The sequence below is a fragment of the Corythoichthys intestinalis genome, chromosome 1 (genome assembly GCF_030265065.1).
Source record: "Corythoichthys intestinalis isolate RoL2023-P3 chromosome 1, ASM3026506v1, whole genome shotgun sequence".
Lineage (NCBI taxonomy): Eukaryota > Metazoa > Chordata > Actinopteri > Syngnathiformes > Syngnathidae > Corythoichthys > Corythoichthys intestinalis.
The window spans coordinates 15,224,739-15,238,705 of record NC_080395.1 but is presented as its reverse complement, the minus strand read 5'-3'; the positions used below and the strand labels follow the sequence as shown (position 1 = coordinate 15,238,705).

The window sequence follows — 13,967 nt, the reverse complement described above, 5'->3', positions numbered from 1 at the left end:
CAATGCAGTGACGTAATGGTATAATGTTACAACGTATCGACATATGTAATGTCGAAATTTAACAATGTAACAACATACCGTAATGACGGAATGTAACAACGTAAAGCAACAACTTAACGTTAAAAACATTACGCAATTTAATGACGTAACGAGCTAATGTAACAACGTAACGACATAACATAGCGACGTATTGTAACGATGTAACAACGTAATGCAACGATGTAACAATGTAACGTTAACAACATAAGGCAATGTAATTATGTAACAACATGATGTAACAACCTAATGAAATATATTATTATACGTATTATAATGCTTTGAATATACTAATGAACGGATTTGAATATATATTCTAACAGCAAAATAAAATGTTATCATATCTGGCAAAGTATGTATGCTGTGCTTCCTCATATTATGATATTGCCGAATACTTGATTGATCTAATTAGAAATGGTAATACATATTTTAATATTATTCTATTATTAAAATACTCAATGGCCTTATGAATCCGTATAAGCACAAATAAAGGCCTTCGCGATGATCAATTAATATGTAATAAAATATAATACAATTCTCTCTGCAATAGGTTAAAAAAAACTCATGTCATGTTATGGCTTCTTGCCTTTTTGTCAGCTGGGACATCGGCGAGTGGTCGGAATGTAGCAAGACCTGCGGCCTGGGCACGCAACAACGTCAGGTCCTGTGTCGCCAGGCGTACGCCAACCACACTCACAACGTGCACGCCAGCAGCTGCGGACATCTAGAACGGCCGGAAACCTCCGGCACGTGCCAGACTAAGATCTGCAGCGAGTGGCATGTCCGCTCAGAGTGGAGCGCCGTGAGTGACAGCTGTCAGTCACCGTATTGATGATTGACTTTATGCTCCATTCGAATCAGTAAAATATCTCCTTAGTGCTCTGTACCGTGCGGTCTTGGCCAGAGGTGGCGGGAGGTCCGATGCGTGAGCAACGTGGGCGACTTTGTCCCGGACGCGGAGTGTAACATGAACTTAAGGCCTGCTCATGTAGAGAACTGTGACATGGGAGCCTGTGCCAAGAGCTGGTTCTACACAGATTGGGGCACCAAGGTAAGAGATGCACACAAAATCTGCTGCCATTCATGACGATTGATAGTAAATTGCAACGGAAAGTATTGGCGATTGATAGAAAAATTCTAACAACGACTTTCCAAAACATTGACAATCTACTCATTTTATAAACTTATGTCAATCAGTTATCATTTGGTGTTCTTATCACTTCGTCACTCATATTTCAAAATGTATCAGGTCACTTCCTTTTGACATCGGGTCACTTCTGGTTGATTTGGGGTTATTTTGGCGTTACTTCCTGTAGATATCAGGTCACTTCCTGTTGATTTGGGGGCATTTCAGGGTCACTAATATCTGGTTACGTCCTTTAGATTTGGGGACATTTCAGGGACACTTCCTGTTGATATTAAGTCACAACAGTTGATTTGGGAGCATTTCAGGGACACCTTCTGTTGATTTGGGAACATTTTGGGGACATTTCCTGTTGATTTCAGGTCACATCCGATTGATTTGCGGACATTTCGAGGACACTTCCAGTAGATATCAGGTCACTTCCTGTTGATTTGGGGACATTTTTTGGACACTTTCTGTTAATATCAGGTCAATTCCTGTTGATTTAGGGACATTTCGGGGACATTGATATCGGGTTATGCCCTGTTGATTTGGGGACATTTCGGAGACTCTTCCTGTAGATATCAGGTCACTTCCTGTTGATTTGAGGACATTTTAGGGACACTTCCTATTGATATCGGGTCACTTCCTATTGATTTGGGGACATTTCTGGGACACTTCCTGTTGATATTATGTCACTTCCCGTTGATATCAGGTCACATGAGTTGATTCGGGAGTCTTTCGGGGTCAGTACCTGTTGATTTAGCGACATTTCGGGGACACTTCCTGTTGATTTTGGGACATTTCGGAGACAGTTCCTATTGCTATCATATCACTTCCTGTTGGTTTGTGGACATTTCAGGGACATTGATATGGGGTTACGTCCTGTTGATTTGGGGACATTTCCTGTTGGTATTAGGTCACTTCCTGTTGATTTTGGGGACATTTCGGGGTCACTTCATATTGATTTGGAGACAATTCATGGAGAATTTCTGTTGATATCAGGTCACTTCCTGTTAAGTCAGGGACATTTTGGGGACACTTCCTGTTGATATGAGGTCACTTCCTATTGATTTGGGGACATTTCTGGGACACTTCCTGTTGATATTATGTCACTTCCCGTTGATATCAGGTCACATGAGTTGATTCGGGAGTCTTTCGGGGTCAGTACCTGTTGATTTAGCGACATTTCGGGGACACTTCCTGTTGATTTTGGGACATTTCGGAGACAGTTCCTATTGCTATCATATCACTTCCTGTTGGTTTGTGGACATTTCAGGGACATTGATATGGGGTTACGTCCTGTTGATTTGGGGACATTTCCTGTTGGTATTAGGTCACTTCCTGTTGATTTTGGGGACATTTCGGGGTCACTTCATATTGATTTGGAGACAATTCATGGAGAATTTCTGTTGATATCAGGTCACTTCCTGTTAAGTCAGGGACATTTTGGGGACACTTCCTGTTGATATGAGGTCACTTACTGTTAATTCGGGGACATTTCGGGAACATTGATATCGGGTTACGCCCTGTTGATTAGGGGACATTTCGGGGACACTTCCTGTTGTTATCAGGTCACTTCCTGTTGAATTGTGGACATTTTGGAGACACTGATATCAGGTTACATCCAGTTGATTTGGGGACATTTCCTGTTTGTATTAGGTCACTTCCTGTTGATTTTGGGGCGATTTCGGGGTCACTTCATATTGTTTTGGAAACAATTCATGGAGAATTTCTGTTGATATCAGGTCACTTCCAGTTAATTCAGGGACATTTCGGGGACACTTCCTGTTGATATGAGGTCACTGTTAATTCGGGGACATTTCGGGAACATTGATATCGGGTTACGCCCTGTTGAGTAGGAGACATTTCGGGGACACTTCCTGTTGATATCAGGTCACTTCCTGTTGAGTTGCGGACATTTTGGGGACACTGATATCAGGTTACATCCTGTTGATTTGGGGACACTTCCTATTGATATGAGGTCACTGACTGTTAATTCGGGGACATTTCGGGAACTTTGATATCGGGTTACGCACTGTTGATTTGGGGACATTTCAGGGACACTTCCTGTTAATATCAGGTCACTTCCTGTTGAATTGTGGACATTTTGGGGACACTGATATCAGGTTATGTCCTGTTGATTTGGGGACATTTCCTGTTGGTATTAAGTCACTTCCTGTTGATTTTGGGGACATTTCGGGGTCATTTGATATTGATTTGGAGACAATTCATGGAGAATATCTGTTGATATCAGGTCACTTCCTGTTAATTCAGGAAGATTTTGGGGACACTTACTGTTGATTTCAGGTCACTTTCTGTTGATTAGGGGACAATTTGAGGTCACTTCCTGTTGATTTGTGGACATTTTAGGGTCATTTCCTGTTGATATCAGGCCACTTCCTGTTGAAGAAATGTTACTAACAGCGACTTTCCAAAATGTTGACAATTTATTTATTTTTTAACGTTATGTTATCAGTTATCGTAATACTTTGTTAAAACTATTTTGGGATTCCAACTCGCGACATCGATGGCAAGCAGTGAGTTAAATGAGTGTCGTACGAAGGTCAGTTATGTCATGTTTTCGTTTTTGTTTTTAGTGCTCTGCTGAGTGTGGAACGGGCGTACGTACTCGGGGCGTCTTGTGCCTGACCAATCACATCAGTAGTCTTCCTCTCGAGGGCTGCGGTAGCGAGCGGCCCGTGGACTCGCAAACGTGCAACCCCGGTCCTTGTGACAATGCCATGGAGTGGTTCACCGGCCCCTGGAGTCAGGTATGAACTTATTGTTAGGAAGAACACATGACTTTGGGTATTTATTTATTTTTCTTGCTTTGCTGTGATAGTCGGTATAACAATATATTATGATTCGTGTCACTTCTTGTTGATTTGGTGGCATTTTGTTGTCACTTTCTGTAGAAATCAGGTCATTTCCTGTTGATTGGGGGTCACATCTTGTTGCTTTTGGGGACATTTCAGGGTCACTTCCTGTTGATATCCGGTGACTTCTTGTTCATTTGGGGTCATTTTGGCATCGCTTCCAGTTACACACACAGAAGCGAATGGAAAAGTCTTTATTGCCATTGAAAATGAATGGGAAATTTTGGCGATTTTGGCTAATTTTGGAACTGTTCATTTTTGGTCAAAATTGTAAATAAATTTTGGGCCCCCTTGAATTTTTTATGTATGAATTACCTAACTTTGAATAGAAACTACAATTACATACATTTTGAAAACCCCAAAATTTTCCCATTGAAAATGAATGGGCCAGTTTAAAATACGTGTTTCTGTTGTTGTATATTTTTTTACTTTTCCAGTGTTCTGCAGAGTGCGGCGCGGGCAGCCAACACCGGGTGGTAGCGTGTCTTACGAGGTCACAAGATGTGATGAGCGTGGTGCCCCAGTATGAATGTTCATCGTTGGAAAGACCGCCTAGCCAGCAGAGCTGTAACGTGAAAGCTTGCGGCGCAAAGTGGTACTACACCGACTGGAGCGCTGTGAGTGACAGTTTTCTGAATTTCTTGAACATTATTTCAGAATTTTTTGGCCAATTTGGGGGAAAAAAAAAAAAAATCGTCGTCTCGCCCACCCGGGCGGTATGGTCTCTCCTTTCAAGCTTGGGTCCTCTACCAGAGGCCTGGGAGCTTGAAGGTCCTGCGCAGGATCTTAGCTGTCCCTAGCATTGCGCTCTTCTGAATGGAGACGTCGGACGTTGTTCCTGGTATCTGTTGGAGCCATGCACTCAGCTTGGGGGTTACTGCCCCTACTGTCCCGATTACTACTGGCACCACTCTTGCCTTCACTCCCTACATTTTCTCCAACTCTTCCTTCAACCCTTGATATTTGTCCAGCTTTTCATGTTCTTTTTTCCTGATGTTGCTATCGCTCGGGATTGCTACATCTATCACTACTGCTTTCTTCTGATGTTTATCCACCACCATTATTTCAAGCTGGTTGGCCATCACCAGTTTGTCTGTCTGGATCTGGAAGTCCCACAGGATCTTGGCTCGGTTGTTCTCGACCACCTTCATAGGTGTCACCCACCTTGACTCTGGGGTCTCCAGTCCCTACTCGGCACAGGTGTTCCTGTACACTATGCCTGCTACCTGGTTTGTCGTTCCATGTATGCCTTGCCTGCCAGCATCTTACACCCTGCTGTGATGTGCTGGACTGTCTCAGGGGCCTCTTTGCATAGCCTGCACCTGGGGTCCTGTCTGGTGTAATAGACCCCAGCCTCTATTGCTCTTGTGTTAAGGGCCTGTTCTTGTGCTGCCATGATCAGTGCCTCCGTGTTGTCTTTCAGTCCGGCCTTTTCCAGCCACTGGTATGTTTTTCACATGTCAGCTACCTCCTCAATTTATCGGTGGTACACACCATGCAGGGGCTTGTCCTTCCATGATAGCTCCTCACGGTCCTCCTCCTTATTGGACTTCTGTTGCCTGAGGCATTCACCAAGCAGGTCATCACTGAGGGCCATTTTCATGATGTACTCTTGGAGGGATGTAGTTTCCTCCTGGATAGTGGCTCTGATGCTCATTAGTCCTCGGCCTCCCTCTTTCCGCTTTGTGTAGAGCCTCAGGATGCTGGATTTAGGGTGAAACCCTCCGTGCATTGTAAGGAGCTTCCTTGTCTTGATGTCGGTAGCCTGCATCTCGTCCAGTGGCCGGGATACGATGCCAGCAGGGTATCTGATTACTGGTAGGGCATAGCTGTTAATGGCCTGGATCTTATTCTTGCCATTCAACTGACTCTTGAGGACCTGCCTCACCCTCTGTAAGTATTTGGTTGTGGCAGACCTTCTAGTTTCTTCCTCATGGTTTCCATTTGCCTGTGGGATCCCCAGGTATTTGTAGCTGTCCTGCACATCTGTTATGTTGCCTTCAGGTAGTTCAGCCCCTTCAGTTGAGATCACCTTCCGTCTTCTGGATACCATTCGGCCACACTTATCTAGTCCGAATGACATCCCGATGTCATTGCTGTATATTCTCGTGAGGTGGATCAGGGAGTCGATGTCATGCTCGTTCTTGGAATACAGCTTGATGTCATCCATGTAGAGGAGGTGACTGATGGTTGTTCCACTTCGGAACCGGTACCCGAAACCACTCTTGGTGATGATCTGGCTGAGGGGGTTTAGGCCTATCCAGAACAGCAGGGGTGACAGAGCATCTCCTTGGTAGATACCGCATTTGATGCTCACATGTGCAATTGGCTTCGAGTTGGCTTCTAGAGTTGTCTTCCACAGCCCCATCGAGTTCTGGAGGAAGGTCCTTAGTGTCCTGTTGATGTTATACAGCTTCAAGCATTCCAGTATCCATGTGTGTGGCATTGAGTCATAGGCTTTCTTGTAGTTAATCCAGGCAGTGCACAGGTTGGTGCTCCTAGCTTTGCAGTCCCTGCTGACTGCCCTGTCCACCAGTAGTTGGTGCTTGGCTCCACTGGTGTTATTGCCAATCCCTTTCTGTGCCCTGTGCATGTATTGCTCCATGTGCCTGCTCATTTTAGCTGCTATGATGCTTGATAGGAGCTTCCATGTGGTGCTGAGGCAGGTGATGGGCCGGTAGTTGGATGGTACTATTCCCTTCTGGGGTCCTTCATGATGATATAAATATATATAACTATTATTATTATTTTTTTATCGTGTATAAACATGACAAAGAAAAGCTGCTTAACTTGACTGGAGTAATACCACGGAGTTAGCTAGCTAGCTAGCCAGCCTACTGTACTGCTATGTTTCTCTTTCCTGTAATAAATCACTCAAACACCCTATATCCAGATATAACAATAAATATACACAGTCAATGTGACAAATATAACAGTGTTTAAACAATATGTTTGGATATTTCCAAGAAAACCGAATTTAAAAAAAAACTCATTGCTCAATCCTAACCACTAGGCTAAACCTTCTAACAGTGCCCAGTTACGTTAAGCAACCATTTCTAACAACTGACAAAAATATGTTTAAATAAAGTTTATGAAATGTTTCTTTCTGGTCCATACAGTGCTCCAAAACATGCGAGGGAGGATTCCGTGTGCGCGAAGTACGTTGTCTATCCAAAGACATGCAAGCTAGCGACAGCTGCGAAGAGCGTCTCAAACCGTCGGAACGAGAAGACTGCAACCCTGAGCCTTGCGTACCTCAAATAGGTTGGTCCCCACAAAAAAAGCGTTAACTTGTTTTATTCATTCTCTGATCTTCTATGACATTCCTATCGCAGACGAACACTGCAAAGATGACTACTACAACTGTAACGTGGTGGTCCAGGCTCGTCTGTGCGTTTACGACTACTACAAAAAGACCTGCTGTGCATCCTGCTCGCGGCAACCTCACAGATACACGGTGGCTCACAGGGGGCGGAGTTAACACTCGACGGGACAGGAAGTAGAAACATTTGTGCAGGAAACCATGGAGTGTCAAACTCCATCTGCGGGTCACATTTAAGGCAATTTGAGCTGATGTGGGCTGGACCAGTTTATTTTTGGTTAAATACGTCGGTCAACGTCCAATGATCATTTGCCCACCCTCTCAGTCAAAATGGATTGGACATCGAGCGCCGTCAATATCACGAGAAGATGTGCATTCTTAGTCAGCTAGTCCTTCCAGTTTCAGTGAATCGGACGTCTATTGTTGTCAATGGCAGACAAGAAATTTTAAGATACTTACGGGTCACTTCCTATTGGTTTTGGGGTATTTTGAGTCACTTCTTTGTCACTTTAGGGTACTTACGGGTAACTTCCTGGGAATTCTAGGTTAACTTCCTATAAATTTTGGATCATTTCCTGTTGGTTTTTTTGGCATTTCTGGACCGCTTCCCAGTGATTTGACAGCATTTCCGGGTTATGTCCTTTTAATTTAGTGTCACTTCCTGTTTGTTTTGGGGCATTTTTGGGGTCACTTTCTTATAATTTTAGGATACTTACAGGTCACGTCCTGTACATTTGAGGGATTCCAGGGCAAAATCCTGTCGATTTTGGATCATTTATTGATTTTACAGGCATTTCTGTGCTGCTTCCTGTTGATTTTGGGGCATTTTTGGCTCACTTGTAATTTTAGGATACTTACAGGTAACTTCCTTTCAATTTTGAACAATTTCTTGTCGATTTTTCAGGCATTTCTGTGCTGCTGATTTTGGGGTATTTCCAGTTGACTTCATGTTGATTTGGTGTTACCTCCTGTTGGTTTTTGGGCATTTATTGGTCACTTTCTTGTATCGTACTATACTAACAAGTGACTTCCCGTAAATGCTAAATATATTCCTGTTGATTTTTTATTTATTTATTTTTTTAAAAAGGAATTTTCAGTCACTTCCTGTTGGTTTCGGGGCATTTTTTGGGGGGGAATTTTCAGTTACTTCCTGCTGATTTGGTGTCACTTCCTGTTGGTTTCGGGGCACTATAGGTCACTTCCTTGTAGTTTCAGGGTACTTACAGGTCACTTCCTGTACATTTTGGGCGTTCCTAGGTAACTGTCAATTTTGGACCATTTCTTGTTGATTTATCAGGCACTTCGGTGTCGCTTCCTGTTGGTTTTGGGGCATTTTTGGGTCACTTGTAATTTTAGGATATTTGCAGGTAACTTCCTTTATCCATTTTGAACCATTTCTTGTCGATTTTCAGGCAATCCCATGCTTCTTCCTGTCAATCCAACCCCCCCCCCCCCCCCCCGGAATTTCCTGTTTGCTTCCTGGTGATTTGGTGTCACTTCCTGTTGGTTTTTGGTTCACTTTCTTGTAGTGGTCACTTCCTATACATTTTGGAGAATTCCTAGGAAACTTCCTGTAAATTTTGAATAATTTCTTGATTTTTCAGGCATTTTTGTACTGCTTCCTGTTGATTTGGTGTCCCTTCCTGTTGGTTTTGGGGTATTTTTAGGGTCACTTGTAATTTTAGGATACTTAGGAGTTAACTTTCTGTCAATTTTTGAACCATTTCCTGTCAATTTTTCAGGCATTTCCGTGCTGCTTCCTGTTGATTCGGTGTCACTTCCTGTTGGTTTCAGGGCAGTTTGGGTCACTTTCTGTACATTTTGGGGCATTCCTAGGCAACTTCCTGTCAATTTTGAATTATTTCTTGCTTTTTTTTCCAGGCATTTCGCGCGCTGCTTGCTGTTGTTTTTGGGGTATTTCCAGGTGACCTCCTGTTGATTTAGTGTCACTTCCCGGCACTTTGGGTCACTTCCTTGTAGAGTCGGGGTACTTACAGGTCACTTCCTGTACATTTTGGGGCGTTCTTGGCTAACATCCTGTTAATTTAGAATGATTTGCTGTTTTCAGGCATTTCCATGCTGCTTTGTGTTGGTTGTGGGGCATTTTTGGGTCACTTTTTTGTAGTTTTAGGAAACTTACAGGTCACTTCCTGTACATTTTGGGGCGTTCCTAGGTAACTTCCTGTCAATTTTGGACCATTTTGCATCACTTCCTTGAAATTCTAAGATACTTACAGGACACTTGCTGTACATTTTGGGGCCTTCCTATCCAACTTCCTGTCAATTTTTAATTATTTCTTGCTTTTTTTTGTTGTAGGCATTTCGCGTGCTGCTTCCTGTTGTTTTTGGGGTATTTCCAGGTGACCTCCTGTTGATTTAGTGTCACTTCCTGTTGGTTTTGGGGCACTTTGGGGTCACTTCCTTGTAGAGTCGGGGTACTTACAGGTCACTTCCGGTACATTTTGGGGCGTTCTTGGCTAACTTCCTGTCAATTTTGAATGATTTGCTGTTTTCGGGCATTTCCATGCTGCTTCTTGTTGGTTGTGGGGCATGTTTGGGTCACTTTTTTGTAGTTTTAGGAAACTTACAGGTCATTTCCTATACATTTTGGGGCGTTCCTAGGTAACTTCCTGTCAATTTTGGACCATTTTGCATCACTTCCTTGAAATTCTAAGATACTTACAGGACACTTCCTGTACATTTTGGGGCCTTCCTATCCAACTTCTTGTCAATTTTGAATTATTTCTTAATGATTGTCCAGATATTTCCGTGCTGCTTCCTGTTGACTTCGGGGTATTTCCCGGTGACTTCTTGTTGGTATCACTTCCGCTTTGTTTCAGGGCACTTTGGGGTCACTTCCTTGTAGTTTCAGGGTACTTCAGGTCACTTCCTGTATATTTTGGGGCGTTCCTTGGTATCTTCCTGTCCAGTGGTGGACTTGGCAATTTTGGGGCCGAAGGCGAACATATCCAGGGGCCATCTTCATGGGTCAGGGGTTAAAATGGTGTGGAGGAAATATGTTCCGGTACACTAGGGCTGTCCTAAACGACAAATTTTCTCCTGATTAGTCAGCCGACTAGTTTTACGATTAGTCGACTAATCTAATAATTTTTATTTTTTTTGTTATTAATTTAATAACTAATTTAGCAATGAAATTTTTGTTGAAGCTTATTCATTCAGAAAACCATTTTGGAACACTTAAATTCTTTATTAAAATACAAATAATCATGTAAATAACAATAATTAATCACAAATAAACAATGAGGTTAAATGCTGATAGCATTTACTACTGCAAAAGAATGGAAAGTAAACAGATTCAGAACACTGACTTTGCCTTTCCAACATTATTCAAAACAATTCTTAAAAAAAAATTCTAGCATTATTATTATAGTATACTACTATATGTAAAAGTAGTATAATAATTATTTATTGCCAATCATATTTGTCATAAAGAGTGTCATTTGAAAGCTATTCTTAGTGTAGAATCTGTATTCTATAGTATTTACTCAACATATTATAATATTAATTCTGAAATATGTGGGATTAACTCCAGAAATTATTATTTATATGACGAACATGACATGCTTTTATTTTAAATGTTCACCGGAGTTACGTTCGCTAAACCGCTAACCGAAAGCTTTACACTCCGTAAAAAACATTCTTCGTCATTGCTTGCGGTGTCACTAATAGATTGATTTATTTTCTTTGTTAGCAAATGCTGTTAACCAGCTCGAGTGCTATTGTATGACTGATTGGAACTGTACTGCATTGTTTCGCCACAGGGTGTGCTGTCGTGTATTTTATGTTCGGTGTGAAGAAGATGGTTAAAAGAGGCATTAGCGGCCTGTTCTCAACTTCTCCCTCACTGCACTTTGGCTTTCATGGAAAGCACGTCCGCTCATGTGTTCGAAATAAACGATAGCCGACGAGCAAAGTAGCAATTGAGCTGTAAAAATAGCGAGCTTAGTGGCGTGAAAAAGTGAAGCTAACGAACAGCTAAGCGGAGCTATGCGATGCTAAACAGAGCTAAGCGAAGCTAAACTGCGCTAAATGAAGCTAAGCGACTGATAGTGCGTGTGTGTGTGTGGGGGAGATAATATAAAAGCAGCATTCAAATGGCTTTCTTTTTTGTTTTGTTAATTGTTTGTTTAGTATGCTGACATAATTATACATGACGAATAGTTGGGGGTGCTGCTGACTCTGGTGGCCCAAGCCCTTGCTCGTTGGGGCAAGGGCAGATGGTTGGGGGCGTAAAGCGATCACCTACTTCGCCTGAATAGTAGATCCGCCTATGTTCCTGTCAATGGCGTACCGCACCCATTATTCACTTTTGCTCATTCATATTCATGATGCTAGCAATGGCGTACCGCAAGCAACACGTCGCTTCCGCTCATTAATATTCATGACATTAGCTACTGTTGCTAAGTAAGGACAAGCCACCGCTTGTCCCTAATAGGAATTGAATGGAAATCGTGTACGAAGGAGATGTTTACAGAGTTAAACCTACCAATTCTCTCCGAAAATGATGTGCCTGGTGCCAAATTCACTGGCAAAGATGTGGAAGAACATAAAAATGTTCAGTTTAAGAGAGGGCTTTAGCGTTGAACGCTGAAAAAGATGGAAAAAAACGAGCCGACCTAAGCATAGCTTTAGCTTTTTCATCGACGCGACTGACAATGACATTCTCCTGTTTCAACAAGCTATCCTTTACCATCAGCCCTGTCTTTCTTATATATCCTCTGGTTGTCCTACGTCTCTTACCGTTCTTGGGGGTAATTTAGTTAGCTTTGTGTAGCGATCGCAAATGCTACTCAGTGGCAGCCAACGAACATTTTTATGTTTTCATTGATAACACATCTTAATCCTATAATTTATTTACACTTCCCCCTTACTAAAGTTTATATATGTATATATATATATATATATATATATATATATATATATATATAACAGAAACAGTAACAGTGGCAGTCAGATACCATTGTAATTCTTTTCAGGTCATTCATTGTCAGACAGAAGCAGTACGGCACAACGTTACGCAAAAAAAAAATAAGTTAAAAATATAAAAACGGCTTACCTCTTTGTCCTCTGAAAGACCATGCCAACCCAACATAATGTTTACTGCATATGAAACGTGAATGGATTCGCCGAGCTGGTGTTAAAGTCCGCACAAGTTGATTCGGTCTTCACATTTTTTCCTCTCGAGTTTTTGGTTTCCGGAAACTTATGAAGAAAACATCCTTCATGTGTCGTAATGTCTAGAGTCGTTTCTACAAGTTCCAAAAAAGCAATGTGTGATCGGCATGTTCGTTTTTGAAAGATTACCGGAGAAAAGTAGCACTTTTTACGTTGGGTCTATGCGAGGGCGGGTCTATAATGTCCCACTTCGGCTTTACTACTGCTTTAAGATGCGACGTCACGGTCTAAAAATAGCCTGCGTTCGGTACGCCATTGTTGCTAGGCGGGTCAAGCTCGCCTTTGTCCCAATGTTAAATGCATGTAAATAGTGTACAAACAAGATGTTTACTGAGCTCAACCTACCAATTCTGTCTGAAAATGATGTCCCTGGTGCCAAATTCACTGGATGTTAAAGAACTTACAAATGTTCAGTCAAAGAGATGGCTTGAGTGAAAAAGACGGGAAAAAGAGCCGACCTGATCAAGAGGTAGCTTCTTTATCGACACCTTTTTCTTGTGTGCATTGCCTTACGCCACTGACGATGACATTCGCCCGTTTCAACAAGCTATCTTTTATCACCATATGCCCCGTCTTTCTTATATATTATATCCTCTGGTTGTCTTACGTCTCTGACCGTTCTTGGGGGTAATTTATATTGCAATTTTTATGTAGTGATCGCAAATGCTACTGAGTGACAGCCAATGAACACTTTGTTTTTTCATTAATAACAAATCTTAATTCTATTAATTTGGTTACACTTTCCCCTTACTAAAGTTTTTTTTTTTTTTATACAAAAGAAAAGCCATTTTAATTTTTTTTAGGTCTTTCATTGTCAGGCAAGCAGCATGGCAAAATGCCACGATAAAAAATAAGTAAAAACATCAAAATGGCTTACCTCTTCGTCCTCTGTAGGACCATGGCCCCCAACAAAATGTTTACTGCATATGAAGGTGAATGGCTTCACCTTGCTGGCGTTAAACTGGTCTTTTGGAAGTCCGCGCAAGTTGATCCAATGTTTACGTTTTTTCCTCTGAGGTTTTAGCTTCGGGAAACGTATGACGAAAACATCCTTCATATGCGGTAATGTCAAGAGTCGTTTCCAATTAGTTACATAGCAGCAGTGTTTACTCGGCATGTTCTTTTTTGAAAGATGACTGGCAGAAAACAAGCAGTAAGAACATGAGTTGTATGTGAGGGCGTGTCAATGTTGAACCACTTCCGGGTTAAGATGGCGACATCACAGTCTAAAATGAGCATTCGTGCGGTACGCTACTTTGAATGATTTCTTGTTGATTTTTCAGGCACTTCTGTGATGCTTCCTATTGATTTTGGCGTATTTCCAGGTGGCTTACTGTACTGTTGATTTGGTGTCACTTCCTGTTTGTTTTGGGGCATTTTTGTCTAACTTTCTTGTAGTTTTGGGACATGT

At 42.0% G+C, this 13,967-nt stretch overlaps 1 protein-coding gene across 1 annotated transcript in view; it reads left to right on the top strand.

The window, feature by feature from the left end:
- Positions 1–7,519, top strand: part of LOC130918523 (thrombospondin type-1 domain-containing protein 4-like) — a 62,614-nt gene extending 55,095 nt beyond the window's left edge. The window contains 6 exon segments of the mRNA XM_057840308.1: positions 634–838; positions 914–1,087; positions 3,760–3,933; positions 4,476–4,655; positions 7,158–7,302; positions 7,374–7,519. Coding sequence (XP_057696291.1) covers positions 634–838; positions 914–1,087; positions 3,760–3,933; positions 4,476–4,655; positions 7,158–7,302; positions 7,374–7,519 — 1,024 coding nt within the window.
- Positions 7,520–13,967: the final 6,448 nt, after the last annotated feature.